Below are 18,601 nucleotides of genomic sequence, written 5' to 3'. Positions count from 1 at the left end.
CATAACACAAGAAAACGAACAACGATTAATAGTCTACTAGATTTTGACCCGCGCTTGAAAGCGCGGATTTGGTTTTGTTTTGCTTTTCATAATTATGAAATTTAATGTTTGAATCATATAATCTTGAAGATTATTTCACTAATGAAATTTAGTGTTTGAATCATATAATCTTACACCCAAATCTTGTATAAAGCTTCTATGTAGTATAGTGTCTTACATGTAACGTGTTTCGTAGTCGATGGTAGTATATGAGGGAAATGAATATTTCGTTAACGTAACAGTTATAATAGATTGTGCTTTGGTTTTGGTTCATGTAATGTATTTTGTTTGGGTAGGGTGATTTAGCAATCGGTTTTAGTGGTTATGTATAAATAATAATGTATACAGTTCGCATGGTTAGAGTAATAATCAAGGGTCTATAGGGTAAAAAAGGTTGTTAATTATTGTTATAATATACAGGGTAAGTCCAAAAAAATTTAAAAGTAATAAGTCCAAACAACTTTCATAGGTAAATTTTTTCAAAATCCTTCCCTTTTAATAGTATTAATACGGGCTCCGTGGCCAGCATGGCTTGCCAGTTGTATCCACCATGCCACCTCTCATTACAGAATTGTGGTGGGTTAATGTTATCAACGGTTTGTTTTTTCATGGCTTTACTTTACTTTATTTCACGTAATACCTCGACTTTATTTTATTTGTATAGTTCACGGCTTTGTGTGGTGTTAATATTATCAACGGTTTGTTTTTATGGAATGAAAAATCTCATCAAAACAGAGAGAGAGTTTGAGACAAAGCATTACACTTTCGATAAGAAGAATCTAATTTAGAGTAGGGGAACTTTCTACAAAGGAATGGTGAAAACCAGCGATGCTCTTGTCTCAGTTTCACCTACACAAATTTCATGTCAGCTTTATTAAACTATCTCCCCCATCTCTTAGTGTTCGATCTTCCTCGATATCCACCAAGTCTTCTTCCTCATTTCTTTTACCGGCTTGCTCTTTCCAATATGCTACTAACTTTTTCAATCGCACCATCTCTTTGGATGAAACATGTTTGCTGGGATCATTCACGATCGTTCTCACTCTCGATGCATATCTGAAAAATACAATTTCACAAATCTATGTTAACACTCGAATCGACAATTGTATCTAGATTATATATGTAAGCTGCAAATGTATGATATATATATATATATATATAGTGGAAGTCGTGACTTACAGAAGAGAATTGTATGTCTCGTCCAAATTTGACTCGGCTGGAGATACATTAACAAACATTAACGTCTTGGCATTGCCGCCCAATGAATCGCTCATCAACATTGTCAACTTGTGATTCCTGTAAGGAATATGCTGGTTGCCTGAAGATAAAGCACCAATTACATCACCTAATGCAGAAAGTGATTTGTTAATACTTTGAGCTTCTTTGAGTTGGCAACCAGCAGAGCCTGACTTTTTCACCCTCTCAGAACCAGCAAGATCCACAAAACTCAACTGCAAATTAACAAATAGAGGATCAGAATATTATAGAAGATGTCACCATGAAAAATAATCATTTACCATATAGTCCAGGGATATGATAAGGTGAGCGCAATGAGAGTTAATTTCATAATATGGATCTAAGGTAATTAACACCGTGTACTAGACCAATGATTTGAGCAAATAAATCTGATGATGACGAACTATTTTTCTTTAGGAAAAGTTATATATAACTAAATTTTCTCTCAGAAGCGGTGGACCAAGCATGAAAAGTTAAAGAAACTCCTATTTTCTTGACAGCCATGAATGTTTTCAAAATATTGTGAAAAAGGTTGCAAGTCAATAAATAAAATAACATTGTGAATTTTATCACCTTGCCCCTTGCAACTGACTGGGTTTGAAGATCAATACTCTCGATAACAACCGAAAGTATTAGGTGAGATCTTGAGCTTTCTTCATTCATGTTTGTTCCAGAAACATGTCGCCGTTCAGATCCCCTTTCAATAATCATTCGCAGTTCCTCCAAAGTTGATATAGGAATGGTTGTCACATTCTCAACAAAGACCATACCCTGAGAAAATATTTTATGAATGAGATCAAACTTATGTGCCTACAAACCAGTTAAATATAGATCATATTACCTTAGAATCCTTTTTAATCTCTAGTTTCAAGCGCCTTGCACTTTTTGGTAGCAGAAGGTCTACAAGTGTGTCTTGATAAAGTTCCACCATGTATGCCTGCATAATTTTTTTCTCATTTGATGCCAGAATCTTTTATCTCAACATATGTATTAAGATATAATAAATTACCTTCAAAGAAAATGAAAATCTGTTGCTATCACGCTTTAGTATTTTGAAGAGCTCCTTTGTAGCTCGAGGTGTGAGTCCAGGATTGTTCTCATGTCCATATATGGTGAAAGTTTTTCCAGAACCAGTTTGACCATATGCGAAGATGCAAACGTTATACCCATCTACAGCCGACTGTACCAAATACTGTTACACAAAAATGATATTAGTTCCCACAACAAAATAGCAAACCATGAAAGACAAACGAACTGAGTTACATATCACAGCAATACCTTTGTGTCTTCAAACACATCATCTTGGCTAGCACGCATGTCAAACACGCGATCGTAAATGTGTTGCTTTCTTTTGTCGTCTTTCCATGGATGTTCGACCGTAAACTCATCCACACTTGTTAGCACTTGCATTTTCTTCTCTGAACTTTCTTTTTCATTTAGAGGCCTTATTCGACAATATACTCTAATCTTCCCCTTCATATCTACAATAAAAATACAAATATAAACAAAATCCAAAAATCCAGCAATAAATCTTCTTGTAACTACATGATCATCATGTTACCTTCTATGGTATTATAATATCTTTTCCTTAAAACTTGTTCTTCCTTGTAAAGTATTTCTAGCTCGGCAAGTTGGGCTCCTTGCATCTTCAAAATGGCAGCTGTTTGCTCATTCTTTCTGTCAATGTCCTAACAACATGAAAGTGAAATAAACATCTCATCTCCAGTTTCAATTTTAGATAAATCAGGAAAATACATTATCATCATTCATATAAAAGCAAAATTAAAACGATGAAGAAAACTAGAAAGTACCAATACCTCTTTCATTTCTCTTAGCTCCTCAAGCTCTTTCAAATTATTCTGCAACAGCAGCATATCAGAAGTCTTACTTTCAATTGTAGACTTGGCAATTTCTAAGTCTTGAGTAAGGACTGCAAGCTTATTTTCAAGTTCAGAAACTCTAAGCTTTAACACCCTTCTTTCTTGTTCATATCTCTTTTGGTGAATTTCAGCCTGAAATGTCAAAGAGTCAACAATATGCAACAATCTCCTACTTTTCAATTTGAAATTGGCACAAATCTAATACATGGAATTCACCTCCTCTGATTTATTATTTTCAATATTGAAAACACTTTGTTCCAATCTCTTGTTCTCACTCAACAACCTCTTTGAATTCTCAACTGCAATGTGTAACTCCTTATTTCGAACATCTAACTCGGCTTGGATCTTGTATAACATCTGTCACAGAAAATTCATTATTAAAGAAAAACAGAATAGCCTACAAAGAGCAACATAAAATACTCGATAATTAAAGCACACTAACTATGAATCAAATTTAAAACACATGATATATATTCACCTGATTATCCATTTCAGTTAATTCTGATTTTGACTCTTTACTTAAATTTGTGTTGCCCGACTTCGCCAACCTCGCTTCCATCCCCCGAAGTTCAGACATCAAGGTCTAGAGAATATATATATATAGGGTGAATAAATAAACAACTCCAATTAAGCAAAAGAAGGAAGAGAAAAGTTATGTTATAACTTACTTTGATAGTTGTTGCCTTCTCATCACACAAGGACTTATGTTTATCACAGTCTAAGGTAACCTCCAACAATTTTTTCCTTCCGAGCTCTAAGCTATTGCGTGTAGCTTCTAACTCTTCACGCATAGAAACTTCTTGTTGAGTTTTCTTTTGCAGTTCATCCATCAACTACACGACGACATATAAAATCGTGGTAATTCATCAGCATCAACTCTAAAGAGGATAGAGGTCAATAAATAACATTCAAAATAGCAAGTAAGGGTTGAATTGTAATGGAATATCTCGCAACTGCCAGAATAAAAGACCAATGACAAATGTACTGTACTATGGTTTTCCAACAGAGTTAAAATTTTCTCCTAGATTCAATTTCACGTGAAAAAAGAAACATGAAATCTCATAGAATGTATACCATATCGTTCTTTCTCTGGGACTCTTCAAACGCCTTAGACAGATCTTGCACACGTTTTTCATACACTTCAAGATTTTGCGGCTTAGAACTGCAAGATATATCTCCACTAACCAAGCTATTGGCAGCAGATCGAGCTTTGGAGTAACGACGCAACATAACATCATTTATATGTGTTTGTAAAGCAACACATATTTCTTCACCCTACAAATAATGAAACGGTCGTTCACCTCTACAAGTTACCCAAATCGGAAGTGCAATTATAAAGATCCTGAAAAATTATGACCGTACGTACCTGTTTTGTCTCAAACTGAAAAATGTGAAGAACACCAGCAACTCTCATTTTGAAAAAGACAGCAGTGTTGCTGCTTCCAAATTGCATTATGTCACGTAATTCAGCTGAGTGCAGATACTCTTTCGGAACCGGTCTAAAAAAGTGAACCTACAAGAAAGCAAAACAACAATCAAAACCAACAAATCACATTAGAATTCCAAACAACAATAATACCCTTTTAATAAAAGGTTAGCTTCTACTTTGAACTGACCCCACGTTTGTTGATACCCAAAATGATTCGTCCAGGTAAAAGGCCAATCGGATCATCTATCTTGCGTACGCTAAAAAATACAGAATTCCCATATGGCAATGCCTTCAATATCCGTAGAAACTGTTGTCTTGCTTCATCTTTTGTCATGTTCTCCTACATTCCCACAGACACAAATACGAAGGAACATTTTAGCAAAGGTATCTGAAAAGAGAAATATCTACCTAAATAAAAATGCATGGGTCATTCTCATTCCTACCATTGCACGGTAGCGAGCAAGGATATCCAATTCCCATTCCTGCTTAGCTCGGGTTATTGCTATTTGTCTCGGCAAAAACCGCTCAAGAAGCGATGTCCAGTCACTGATCCGTGACCCAAAGAGAAAGAAAACATAATTATAAACGTAAAAAATTAGGAGAAAAAAAGGAATATAAATAAACCAGCGGCTTTGCCAAGCAAAGATGAAGATACAATTCTGAATATTAAGAAAATTAGTATACTAACATGCATGACTCCGGACTATTGACAAACCCAATTCCAACAAGAATTTGTAAGGCACAAAGCTGAGCAGCATCATCCCTCCCAACAGGATAGTTTCCTAGCAGATAGTCGTGTTGCAGCTGCATGCATGTGTGTTAGCAAGGAAATGCATGTGAAAATAAAATGTGCCGCTAGTGAAGAAACTGCTCACTTGTACATAGGAAAGTTGCACGAACATGAGATCTGTTACAGCTTCATCAGACTCTCGGAATAATTTTTTTTTAAACACTAGTTTGCAGTGTAGTATCTCCCCTTTATTTCTATCTTTTATAGCTTTGAATTCTGAGAGGAGATCTCCAATATACTTGTTATCATCCAACCCTATATATTCCTCTGCAAAATGACAGATAGAGAAACAAATCGATAATGTAGTTAATAGTACAAACTCAAGCATCAAGAAAATGATCAAGAAATAGTATGAAAGCATACCAGCATTTCCGGAATCAGATGATTTGGAAGTTGAAACCACTTTACGACATTCAAACAAACTGAAGCTAGAAAAGGCTGATAGCTTAATTGTCCCAGCTAGCTCCTGTGAATGCATTGAGAGAAGTTTAACCAAAAGTAAAGGGAAACAAAGAAAATTAAAAAGAAAAGGATACCTCAACAGCATCAGAGACTGTTGTAGCCATGTCAAAGGAAATTTCTTCAAAAGTCTCATCAAGAAAGAAGACAATGGTAGTAAGCTTTCTCCCAGTCAAAAGAGCTTCAATTTCCTCACGGCCAGGGGTGGTATGCCTAGGACCAGCTTTAATAGAGCGCTTCAAGGCCTTCAAAGTATTAAGAGAAAGAACCTGAGCCTCTGGTTCAGCAGTTGCTGCGTCGTGCGAGACGTTGTGAATATACTCAGATAGATATCCACCGATGTCTTTGCTAGGAGGCATTGAGGAAGCACATAAGTACATGAGTTCCCACGCTCTTATCAAGTATTGCCTGCCAAAGTGAGATGCAAGGGTCATATATATAAAACTAACTAACTGGTAACTGCGTGAGAGAGAGAGAGGCACCTGTCAGGATTATGTCTAGTCTGTTTGGAGATTTGCGCGAAAAGCTCGTCTCTGAGTTCAACGCGCTTCAGAGTTTTCTTGAAAAGCTTTCCAGCAAGCTCAATGCGTTCGTCTAAACTGGGTGGAGAAGACGAATCAACTCCCATGTACTTTAAGATGAGATGAAACAGCTTGGTGGCGCGGCTGACGAGATCGCTGTTGATCTTGAGTAAGGAAGTGGGGATGGGATCCTGAAAGAGAGTACAAAGTCAAATATTGTTAGTTAGTTAGTTAGTTAGTTAGTTAGTTAGAGGGAGAGGAAAAGGAACCTTCTGGAAGCAAAGCATGTCCTCGAAAGTGAAACGTTCTTTTTGGAGATGAGAGCCCGATGACGATTTTTTGGAGTAGAAGAAGCCACGCTTGCCGCCAGACTGGATTTGCTTCTGCATAAGACGCAGAAACGGTTCGACCTGGAAGCGATCGATGAGGGGGATGGCGGCAGCTAGGTCGGCTGGAATTGACTGAGGAGCTGGCGAGCTGTATCAGACAAAAGAATTAATAATGTTGCTAAAATTGAGTTGAGAGAGAGAGAGAGGAGCAAAAGACTTACAGAGGAGGAGGAAGAGGAGGCGATTCGGCATCATCGAAGTCGGTGCCAGAGGGATTGGGAACATAAAAGCAAGAGGACGAAACGTCGGGTTCGTTGTTGCCATTGCCGGAGCTGAATGATGAATTGCTTCCTTCCATTAGAGAGATCTGGAGCACAATTTTCCCAGGAATGTGGGTGGGCAGGCAGAGAGAGAGAGACGAGAGTCACGGGAGACTTTTTAATTCCCCTTTCCTCCTCCCATTCACGATTCAGCTGATTTTCTTCTGATATTTTTTTTGCTAATTTTTTGTTTAGTTTTAAAAACAAGATCAATGTGGAATCAATCACTCGGCGTCCTTTGGGTTTGAAAACCAAATAAATGAATAAGAGACGTGCCTCCACGTCCATTTAGCCAGCCATATGGTTGTGCCTCCAACACCATATTACAAATCTACATCTCTCTGCTTTGGTGTCATTACAATAATGATTTGTTTTCTTTTGACTGTTTTGCATTATTGTTAGATGTATCATGTATGCAAAGGCCAATTCAACACAAGCATCGTTGTTGTTGTTGTTACATTTATTTTCCATTTTCAGAACTTTCTTAAACCATAGTGCTCCATCACCTTCTCCACTTCACAGCTTTGCCGACATTGCTGAAGCAGGCAAGTTTTCCCTTGGTGGAAGCTTTAGATCTTCCTCTTGCTCCACTCTCTTAAAGTACTGCTCTATCATGCTCATCTCCTCCAGTCGTCATGGCTGCCATTGTAATTTCAGGTTCATGGCATTAACCACAAAATAATAAAGGATGGAGAGAGGTTTTTGTGTTAAACCTTTGGGTTCATTATCTTTGTCTATCAATATGGCTTATGTCTCTACAACTAGGACAGTTTCAAGAGGAAGAAGATGCAAAGGGAAACCTCCACAAAATCTTTGCTTATTTCTCCCTTTTATCACATGACACACCATTCTATACTCACGGCTAAGGCACTGCCCCCCCCCCCCCCCCCCCCCACCCCCTGTAATCGTCCTTCTCTTATCTACAATATATATACAGACAGTCAGCTCTCTTCCATCATTGTATGTGAGTAGTGTGTTGCATTACGGAACTAACTGATCTAAGAGAGACATGCGATGGTAGGGTGCATCGTCAAAGGTATATTAGTCAACTTAGCATCGCAAGTCAACTATATCGATGGAAAATTATCAAGTGCAGCTATAATTTCTTCTACTATTCTCCCCGAAAAGCACCTATCAGTAACATCTACCCTGCGTAAAGAAACAAACGGAAAGAAAGATAAGAAACAGATGTCCCCTGCTCTTTTTGAATCGCACAAATCTTCCTTTCAAGTTGTAATGAGAATTGGATTCGCTAAAGAGAGCAAATGAAAAAGCTAACACCGATACAAGGTCTGGAATTTTCAAAACATGTTATGTAATCATGATCAGTAACACAGAGCATATGACATAGAATGCGTGAGATTTTGGCAATGACAAAATAATAATCTATTCAACAAACTCCGGTACAATAGAAAGAACTAAAGATATACACTTGCCTGTGGTAAGCACTCTGCTGGTTCAGGTGCGGATGCTGAGAGTATGCATCGAGAATTGTTGAGGTAAAGGTTAAAGATCTGCTTCCAATGCAGTCAACCTTGGCGAAGCAAATAGTGGTTGACACTAGTATCTATACAAATTTTCTAAGTGTAAAAAGTCACTCAGACTTTTTTTTTTTTTTTTTTTTTAAAGCAGCAGTTCAGAAAAGGACAACTTTAAGTTATAACAGCCGACACAAACAATCACACTAGAGAAAATAAGCATACCGAACAAGACTGTTCCAAAGACATGACTATAGTGAAGGACACGACATGAATTATCAAACAGTCCTTGGCAAGAACATGACAAATAGAGACACTACTTCTTACAGAGTATTCCTATGTCTATTACAGAGAAAGTATTTTTTATTTTATCACAGTTTTATTTTAAAAAAAATACTTCTGATATCTTGAAAAAAAAAATTTATCAGATTTTTTAAAGAAAAATATTAGTTTAAAAATTATAATTTTTTTTATTGCATCAGATCTATGACACCATTGAGCACTAGGATAGTGATTACCTTAAGGATAACAAGTTTCACTCTAGGTTCCTCCTCATATGCAAGGAACAACCGAGAGATCTATAGAAGATTTGATTGAGTCATGACGAAACTAATTGCGCTATAGGGAGTGAAGAGAATGATAGAGCATTCAGCTGCTTTAGTCTGTTGAGTGTCTAAAATTCTAACACTCTATTTCTTTTCCACCAAAACCTGTTATAAAAAGGGAAATTGCATCAAGTAACCACAAAAAAAAACAAAATTCAATACCTAACTAAAAACACTCCCTCTCTCCTACTTTCTCTTTCTATCTCTCTCTACTCTCTCTCTAAAAATCTAATTTTCCTTTTTTTTGGCTATTTAGCAAATAAGCCCTTATAAAAATTGATTCAGTGAAGGACATACATCGATATGACCTGAGAGAGAGAGGTCATCTACCGCTTGAATTTCATATTCGAAGTTGCGATTAGGTCTCTTTATTAAAAAGAATCAATTCAATATATTTCTTATGTATCCATAGGAACTATATTGGAATTGGATTTGAATCAGATTTCGGATCAATCTATATTGATTGACTGCCTCCATTATTGTTCAAAATAATATTAACAAGTTTTTACTCAATTTTTTAGATTCAAATTTTAAATAAAGAAGCTAATTTAATGGAATTTAAAATTGATTTTATTACTAAAAAAAATGTTTTTTATCAAACTTTTTCGAAAAATTTAAAGCTTATTGGTCCTAATATGTTTTCATTTTATTGGGCCTTTGTGTTGGGTATTACAATTCTCTGGGCCTGATTGGGTTTGCCTTGTGATTTTTCACCTCAAGCTCGAGTCAGAAACTGCGATCAGATGGAGGAGGAGAAGACATTGGAGATGGAAGAAGGCAGGAGGAGACCGGGAGTTTTGGTCGTCGGTTCCTCTGGTGTCGGCAAGCGCACCCTTCTCTCTCGTACGTGCTTGCATACCATTTCTCTTTAGCTTCTTTTTTTGATCTAGTATTCATTTGGGGGATTTTTTTTAATTCACAGGATTAATCTCTGTCGATTTTGAGGATTCATCATCTCAAACAGAATTTCATGAGTAAGTAAGAATGTGTAATTAATTAATTACCCAAATCCAGATTTTATTACTGAACTTTTGTGTGACAGCTGGACAATTAACACAAAGTATTACTCTGCGGATGTATCTGTGTGGGTTTGCGATGACTTCTCTCTCCCTCAGCCTCAGGCTCACTCACATCCACTTGTGGCGTTAGTTATGGTCTTCGACTTGAACCAGGTTTGAGTCACATTCATACTCCTTCTTCTCACCTTACATAATAATAACCCCTTTTTATTTTTGCCAGCTGTCAACTCTTGTTGCTCTCCAAGACTGGGCTTCTCATGCAGACATAAGCAGTTTCGATATATTGCTGTGCATTGGGAACAAAGTAGATCTTGTCCCTCATCACCCAGCTCATGCTGAATACAGAAGACGCCTTTCCAAAGCTTCCACGAATCTGTATTCAGACATTGATGATGAGTTTGGGATCTCCCAAAGCGAAGGAAGTAGCTTGTTGGGTAGCGACGATACATCGTCACTTGACATCAGGGGAACATGTCTTGAGTGGTGCCGCGACAACAACATCGAGTTCATTGAGGCTTGTGCATCTAATCCTGATTTTGACAAGTGTAAGTTACACACATTCTGTGGGTTTCAAAATGAATGAGAGAATTAAATGGAGTCTGGCTTATATAGGTTTATCAGTGGATGGGGATTGTCAAGGGGTTGACCGTTTGTTTGGTGCTCTTTCGGCACATATGTGGCCTGGAATGATTCTCAAATCCGGTGATAAGATTAATGATCCGGTGTTACCTCCTCATGGTGAAGGTTATATTCTTTTTCTTCTCCCATATAATAGAGAAAAAGACCAAAATAGCAGTAAATCAAGTTTTTGTTCCCAAACTAGCACTCAAGGCTAAAAGTCACAAAAATAGCACTCAAGGGGTGGGGTGTAGGGTTTAGAGTTTAGAGTTTAGAGTTTAGAGTTTAGAGTTTAGAGTTTAGGGTTTAGAGTTTAGGTTTTAGGGTTTAGAGTTGAGAAGTGAGGTTTTGGGGATAAGATTTCAAATTTTGAAAAATAAAAAAAATTAAATTTTTTAAAAGATAAAATGCTATTTTGGTCATTTTAGTTTTTGAATGATATTTTTGTGATATAAACTTAGAAAAGTGCTATTTTGGAGATTTGCTCCATATAATATTATTATGTATGAGGGTGAAGGTTCGTTCGTTCCCCCCTTGGACTTAATCTTGCATTCCCTTCCTCCTTGTCAGACTTGTCAGAAGAAGAATCTGAATATGAACTGGAGTATGAGGTGCTATCCTCAGGCTCAGCCGATCCATGGGAAAATATCGATGAGAGGTGGGTTTCCGCAGATGCTGGCGGATCCACCTCACGGGAGGTAGAATTGGATCCAAAGAAAGTTGTGGATGATGATGTAGTAGAGCTGGGGTCTTCAGGGACGCAGAGCGAGACTGTAGTAACAACAACAGATGAGAAACCTTTGGGGGACACAGAAGACAACAACAAGGTTTATGAGTTGGAAGACGTGGAACAGTTGATGTCGGAAATAGGCAACATCCGTGACAACTTGCGGTTGATGCCTGATTTTCAGAGGAGGGAGATAGCTGCGAATCTTGCCATGAAAATGGCTTCCATGTTTGGAGGAGGAGGCGATGACAGTGATAACGAGGAAGAATCTGAGTGAGGCCCCGTAGTGTTTACGAAGATCAGCATGAACCACTGTTCAATCCTTTCTTTCTTTATAAAAACCTTCTTTGTTTATTCGTTTCATGCTTACGCAGTTGCACGCTCTATTGTGAACCCAGTTAGCTATTATTAATAGCTAATTTGGGTCCACATGTTATGTATGTCATTACTTTTTCTCTTGATGTGTAATGTAGTGATACAAGCGATGGATTTGAAGGTTGAAATAGATAAGGGATAAGACTACAGGTGGCAAAGTAACCTTAGGGCATCTCCAATGTAACTCTATTTTTTCCTCTATAATTTACACAAAAATAGAGTAACTTTATTATAGTGTAACTTTTGCTCCAATGGTGTTACTCTATAATAGAGTTACTCTATTATAGAGTGAAATATAGAGGAATGTCATATTTTACTCTATATTTGGAGTGAAAAAGTGACATTCCTCTATATTTCACTCTATAATAGAGTAACTCTATTATAGAGTAACACCATTGGAGCAAAAGTTACGCTATAATAGAGTTACTCTATTTTTGTGTAAATTATAGAGGAAAAAATAGAGTGCCCTTGGAGATGGTCTTAGTCAAGTGGGGTTACTCTAAAAGTAACTATGGTTTAGTTAATCTTTAGCTTTATAATAACGTTAGAGGGTTTGGGAAAGGGTTTATCCAGAAATTAGAGAGTTGTTACAGAGAGAGGAGACTCGATTATCATCTCTGTAACCTTGTACTCAGTTTTTAATCTATGAATATCATCTTATTATCTTGAGATCGTGTGCTTTTGACAAGAATCGTTACGTTCCACGTAACATGTAGTCTTTCGAGCTCTAGATACTAATAATATTAGCCTTCCTAGTTTTGGTAACACTGGCAAGGCAATTATATAAGTGCACAAGTCTGGTAGAATACAATTTGATCCGCATTCATTTTTGAATATTAATCCATTATCATTAGGAGGAACAAGCGTCAGGCACAAAGGAGAATTGCTTAAAAGGGAAGCTAGATACAGATGAGCCCATCGGGGTAGTGGCAGAAGAAGCTAGATATGTCTGCGATGGGTCTTGTCTAAGGAGATGAACAAGGTAACATAGATGCTCGAGCCTTTTCAGGGTTGCAAAATCTTGAAAATGTAACTGCTCTCCAAAGGTTGAGCACTGAGTAACAAGGAAATGAATCATAGAAGTATCAGCTCTGCGTCCATTTCATACATGTTAACTTTTTTAATAAACCAAAAGACAATAGTAGGAAGACATGACATCGTTCATTCTTCATTTTATCGCATCTAACGTTTGATCATCGCTAGTGACTGGACCCGACCGTGGACTTGGCATCACAGATTGGAAGGATGATGATGTTTCATATATTTTATGTTGGATAATTATAAACAAATCTTAATATGATTAATAAGGTCAAACTTGACCCTCTGGGAAAGAAAGACAATGAAATTTGTTTATATATATACGGGGAGCAGCAACTAGACCCTGACGCATCTTTCATTGATTCTGTCAACATTAACCTGAGAGGATCCCAAAAGCCTCTCGTCCCTTTATATCCTCAATTTTTTTTTATACTCCATGTATTTCACGTGTGATGTACACCAACATTACCCAGAAGCCAACTTGTTCTTGTAATCCTTTTTTTTTGTACGCCTTCTCCTTCTACTGAAAAGTTGGACTCATCTTCTTCTTCATATTAACCGCACTCCTCTGTTTAATATATATACATATCCACCATCCTACATAGACAGACAGAAATATATCTTACATTGTCTGTTTTTTCCTTCTTCTGCAAGAAATAAAAAATAATAATATTAAGGGATGGGTTTCTTAGAGTTATTAGAGGTGGCTTCAATGCCAATCGTTCAAGTTCTCCTAATCAGCGTCCTTGGTGCTTTCTTGGCAACTGATTACTGCTCTCTTCTCTCCGCTGACACCCGAAGATCCGTGAACAAGGTACAACCACCTCCAGGCTATCCATATCTCTGCTCTTTTTTTTGTGACCATTCATGTAATGTATAATAATTAATTTAACATATATATATATACTTTGCAGCTCGTCTTCGTGGTCTTCACCCCCTGCATCATGTTTGCCAATCTTGCCCAGACTGTCACATTGCAGGATATTATTTCATGGTACGTACGTACGGTACCACCCTGACCTATAATAATGCATGGCTTTGATTTTGATTTCAAATAAATCAACTTTTCAGGTGGTTCATGCCCATAAATGTTGGAATCACTTTTCTAGTAGGAGGCATTCTTGGATGGTTGGTTGTGAAACTGCTGAATCCCAAACCTCAACTTCATGGTCTCATAATCGCTACATGTGCCTCAGGTAATTAACATTGGCTCCTCAAAATCTATAACAAAAAGGAGATTCATATGAAATGTAACGTGAATGAATGAATGGTATTATTATATAGGCAATATGGGAAACCTTATGATTATTTTGGTCCCTGCCATTTGTGATGAGGAAGGCAGTCCTTTTGGGAATCGAAGTGTCTGCAGATCCATTGGACTATCCTACTCATCTTTCTCTATGGCCGTAAAGTCAAATTTACAAACATTTTATCATCATCTTCTCTGCTCTCAGGGTTTTGTAATTATAATAATCGTGACTTTCTTTTTTTGGGATGGTCTCATGCAGCTCGGGGGTTTCTATATTTGGACATACAGTTACCAACTTGTGAGAAGCTCAGCTACACAGTTCAAAGCTCTTGGCTTGGTCAAGTCTGCCAACAAGGACATGGACTCTGATGATCCCCGCAGTCTTCTTCTCCCGAAGCCGCAACAAAATCAAGACATTGAAATCCAAGTTAAAGAAAAGGTGTCTACTAGGACATACATCAAGGACTTGCTCCATCAGATTCTTGAGGAACTCTTCGCGCCACCCACTGTTGGTGCCGTAAGTAAAATAAATTAAAAAAGAATATGCATATGATTTCATTTCTCCAATCAAATACTAAAAAGAATAGATGCATGAGTTCATCTGTTTGTTTTCTGTTGCATTCAGATTCTTGGTTTCGTCTTCGGAGCAACCAACTGGCTGAGGAATCTTATAATAGGGGAGAATGCCCCGTTGCGAGTCATCCAAGATTCAGTGAAACTACTAGGGTATGACCTTGCTTGCTAGCCACGTTTTTTAGGGTATGGAAACATGCATCACGACTTAATTAGGACTAATACATATAAGTTGATTTTTTGGCAGGGACGGCACAATACCTTGCATCACACTCATACTGGGAGGCAACCTGATTCAGGGTCTGCGTTCCTCAGCTGTGAAAACATCAGTGATTGTAGGAGTGATCTGTGTGAGGTATATCATCCTTCCAGTGGTTGGGGTAGGGGTCGTTCAGTTAGCATGGAGTTTAGGCTACCTTCCTCCAGACCCTCTCTTCCGATACGTTCTCATGCTTCAGTTCACACTGCCGCCTGCTATGAATATCAGTAATTTTCTCGACATTCATTGCTAATCATAGCTAATATAAATAGAGGGGGTGATAATATCAACCAATCATTTTGTGTTGTGGATTGCAGGTACAATGGCACAGCTGTTTGATGTGGCTCAAGATGAGTGTTCGGTCATCTTTTTGTGGACCTACCTGGTTGCATCCTTAGCCCTCACCATGTGGTCAACTATATTCCTCTCCATCCTCTCCTGACTCTGATGGAGTTGGTTGTATTGATTGATTTGTTAATACTTTTGAGTGATTGGGTTGCCAAATAAAAGCAGAGAAATAAGTAGGCCTGGCAAAAAAACTGAAACTGAAAAAACGAACCGAAACCTACCAAAATTCTCAAATATCCGAATGTTTATATATTTCTATATCCAAAATAATCAAACCGAACCCAAAACCAAACGGATATCCAAATATATTAAAATATTAGTTATATATACATATACCATAACTATATATATATATATATATAAAATTTAGAATCTATAAAAAAATTCAAAAATACTTGAAGAAAACTAAATTATTATAAAATATCTGAATTACCCGAAAGTATCCAAAAATATATGGATAGTCTTATCCAAAATATCCAAAGTAATCTGAAATATTTGAGATTTTTATGCGAATCATCTTAATTATTTAATATTTTATCCAAAATACCTGATATTTTACCTTAATTATCCGAACTAACTAAAATAACCAAACTGGAATCAGAACCAATTGAAAATCGAATTTTTCTGGGCATTTTCTAGTACCTCGTTTTACTATCCGAACGAGAACCAAACCCGAAACTATCCGAACCGAACCGAAAGTATGTTAGGCAGTAAATAGATCTTCTAGTCTCTTATATTTCTTCCGTCCAACACAGCTCATAACTAATGAGTCCACTAGAAGAAATTGGTTAAGCCAAATAAGGTAAGTAACATGAGTATTATCAGAGAAATCAACATTAATCCAGGGTCAGAGTATCCAACTCCAACCGGTGTAGTTTATAGGAGCTTAGTAGCAAATTTGTTTGTCAGAGCCTCACACTGAGATTTGTAGTTAAACAATTGGCAACAAAACTATCAATCACTTGCTACGATTGCAAGAGAGTATTTCAAGGCAATATGAGACGGTTTTAAACTCTTACGATAAGTATGGGCCTAATAATGGGCCCAGAGTTTTCGTCTTACGATAAGTGTCTTGTGCCGTTATAATGGGCCCAGAGTTTTCGTCTTCCCCACCTTTTCATGGCGACGACTTGAATGGATTCTTTGTATTGTGTTTCAAAAAAAAAAAAAAAAAAAAAAAAAAGGATTCTTTGTATTGACGACGAACCAACAATCGAGGTTGAGGCTAGACCTTGGCATAGAGCAGCTCATGTACGGATCTAGAGGGTATGCATTCTTACGTTCGACATCTTTCTCATTTTCGGTCCAATCAATTCATTTTACTGTTGAAAAACTGATGCCTGATTAGCATGAATCAATTTTTTTTTAATTTTTTTTTTTGGGAATGTTGTGGTCGGTTGAGAATGTATAGGGTTACTGTCTTCTTAATCGATTATGCTTATCTGTGGAAATGATTCTTGGCAAAAAGTGTTTATCTTATGAATGTACATGGCTTTGAAGATAGATAGTGGTATAAGGGAAGAATGGAACACTATTAGTTAGGGGTCTTATTATGGATGTTTCGTAGAGATAAGAGTTGAGTGTGGGGATTTTTTTTGGGGTTTGGTAATTGAAGGGTCATGTTTGGGAGTGGGGTGGGCTCAAAGAGACAAAGAATGATGCAATCAAATCCTCCTTATGGCGGATTCCCTGTGGTTCGCCTCCGTGGTCTTCCCTTCAACTGCGCTGACGTGGACATCTTCAAGTTCTTTGCCGGCCTCGACATTGTCGATGTCTTGCTCGTCAGCAAAAACGGCAAATCCTCCGGGGAGGCCTTTGTCGTCTTTGCAGGTCCAATGCAAGTGGAGATTGCGCTGCAGAGGGACAGGCAGAACATGGGTAGGAGATACGTTGAAGTTTTCCGCTGCTACAAGCAGGATTACTACAACGCCGTCGCCGCTGAGGAGGAGGAGGGAGCATATGAAAACAACGAGGTGCATGTTAGAGCAAAGAGTTGTAGCGAGAGCAAAGAGAAGCTCGAGTACACTGAGGTTTTGAAGATGCGAGGCCTCCCGTACTCTGCCAACAAGCCTCAAATCGTAGAGTTTTTCAGCGGGTACAAGGTTATTGAAGGAAGGGTGCATGTTGTGTGTCGACCTGATGGTAAAGCCACGGGTGAGGCCTTTGTGGAGTTTGAGACAGCTGAGGAGGCGAGGAGGGCGATGGCTAAGGACAAAATGTCCATTGGGCCAAGGTACGTGGAGCTTTTTCCAACTACTCGTGAAGAGGCTCGAAGAGCTGAGTCGAGGTCTAGGCAATGATGACTTTGTCCTTCATTGTGATGTATCATTATATATATCCTGTGGACTAATTTTGCTTAGGTAAAACCGAAAATGTTCATCTGTGGAATAAAAAGACCTTGACATATTGTTTTTTTCTTCTTATAATACCTTATCAAATTGGCCTTATTATGTTAATGCCTGTTTTTATTTGGTTTAGGCACAGTACAAATTTATTATATCCAACAGAATCTCACTCGAACTTTAGTCGGCGGCAAAATCCATTCAAAAACTACTGATATTGTTGCTGAGAATGAAACGGCCAGAGAATTATTACACAGGCATATGACCGGTTAGAGTGGAGTTTTGTAGAAGAAATTATGAGAAGAATGGTGTTCTGTGAGAAATGGATTAGCTGGATCATGTGATGTGTATCAACGGTTAATTTCTCAGGGATATGTTCAACTCAAGCAACCTATCTGGAAACTACCAACAGCTCCTAAGGTCCAGCACTTCCTGTGGAAGCAATTTACAACGACACCATATTACAAATACAATAAGGTGTCCCATTGTTACCAAGAGGAAACAACAACTCATCTGTTTTTTATACTGTATCTATGCGCAACGTTGAGCATCAGGATTTCCAAATACTTTGCTCCAACAACCACAAACTGATTTGGAAAGCAAACTTGAAATCATTTTCCAACAAAGTTCTACGATGCTGAATCATCTACAACACTTACCCTGGTGGATACTTTGGAGAATATGGAAGACAAGAAATAAGTTGATGTTCCAACAAAAACTATACTCACTGGAGGATAACACTCAATGCAGCCTATTTTGCATCTTATTTTGATGCAAAGGAATATGAATTCATGCAACAAACTACATAAAACGAGACAAACGAGCAGCATTTCAGATGACAGGAGCAACAAAACAAATGGATCCGACCAATGACAGGATATGTGAAATGTAAATATGATGGATCTTTTGTCAATATTCAAACACCGGCTTAAGCAGGATGGGTAGTACGTGATGACAAAGGACGATA

General features: G+C 37.7%; 4 protein-coding genes and 1 pseudogene across 5 annotated transcripts; 3 read left to right on the top strand and 2 right to left on the bottom strand.

The window, feature by feature from the left end:
- Nucleotides 1-722: 722 nt before the first annotated feature.
- Nucleotides 723-7,243, bottom strand: LOC106366319 (kinesin-like protein KIN-14E). The gene is made up of 22 exons (XM_013805911.3): nt 6,905-7,243; nt 6,624-6,831; nt 6,316-6,545; nt 5,911-6,241; nt 5,738-5,840; nt 5,460-5,641; nt 5,273-5,388; nt 5,028-5,130; nt 4,772-4,924; nt 4,522-4,668; nt 4,230-4,430; nt 3,824-3,988; nt 3,634-3,738; nt 3,372-3,512; nt 3,093-3,287; nt 2,837-2,963; nt 2,554-2,756; nt 2,285-2,467; nt 2,117-2,212; nt 1,849-2,046; nt 1,219-1,490; nt 723-1,095 (listed from the first exon to the last, which is right to left on the bottom strand). The coding sequence occupies exons 1-22, from the start codon at nt 7,039-7,041 to the stop codon at nt 900-902; spliced, it is 3,792 nt and encodes a 1,263-aa protein (XP_013661365.2). The 5' UTR covers nt 7,042-7,243; the 3' UTR covers nt 723-899.
- A 142-nt stretch (nt 7,244-7,385) lies between these two features.
- On the bottom strand, nt 7,386-8,730 carry LOC125577993 (annotated as a pseudogene).
- Nucleotides 8,731-9,767: 1,037 nt separating this feature from the next.
- Nucleotides 9,768-12,592, top strand: LOC106366323. Of its 2 annotated transcripts, XR_007316166.1 has the most exons (7): nt 9,788-9,929; nt 10,009-10,060; nt 10,129-10,258; nt 10,326-10,650; nt 10,718-10,849; nt 11,294-11,917; nt 12,536-12,592. XR_007316166.1 is itself a non-coding variant. In XM_013805914.3 (6 exons), exons 1-6 carry the CDS (start codon nt 9,830-9,832, stop codon nt 11,725-11,727), a joined length of 1,173 nt encoding a protein of 390 aa, XP_013661368.2. In that variant the 5' UTR covers nt 9,768-9,829; the 3' UTR covers nt 11,728-11,911. The 2 variants fall into 2 exon arrangements, 1 of the variants encoding a protein (XP_013661368.2); XM_013805914.3 differs by lacking the exon at nt 12,536-12,592 and having other exon boundaries at nt 9,768-9,929; nt 11,294-11,911.
- A 120-nt stretch (nt 12,593-12,712) lies between these two features.
- LOC106366321 (protein PIN-LIKES 7-like) lies at nt 12,713-15,647 on the top strand. The gene is made up of 8 exons (XM_013805913.3): nt 12,713-13,677; nt 13,778-13,857; nt 13,935-14,059; nt 14,148-14,269; nt 14,372-14,629; nt 14,738-14,838; nt 14,933-15,171; nt 15,262-15,647. Exons 1-8 carry the CDS (start codon nt 13,543-13,545, stop codon nt 15,384-15,386), a joined length of 1,185 nt encoding a protein of 394 aa, XP_013661367.2. The 5' UTR covers nt 12,713-13,542; the 3' UTR covers nt 15,387-15,647.
- A 785-nt stretch (nt 15,648-16,432) lies between these two features.
- LOC106366324 (heterogeneous nuclear ribonucleoprotein H2-like) lies at nt 16,433-17,760 on the top strand. Its single transcript, XM_013805915.3, has 2 exons — nt 16,433-16,558; nt 16,908-17,760. Exons 1-2 carry the CDS (start codon nt 16,542-16,544, stop codon nt 17,590-17,592), a joined length of 702 nt encoding a protein of 233 aa, XP_013661369.2. The 5' UTR covers nt 16,433-16,541; the 3' UTR covers nt 17,593-17,760.
- The last annotated feature ends 841 nt before the right edge of the window (nt 17,761-18,601 follow it).

Source organism: Brassica napus, chromosome A9 (assembly GCF_020379485.1).
Source record: "Brassica napus cultivar Da-Ae chromosome A9, Da-Ae, whole genome shotgun sequence".
Lineage (NCBI taxonomy): Eukaryota > Viridiplantae > Streptophyta > Magnoliopsida > Brassicales > Brassicaceae > Brassica > Brassica napus.
This window is presented reverse-complemented; position numbering and strand designations above follow the sequence as displayed.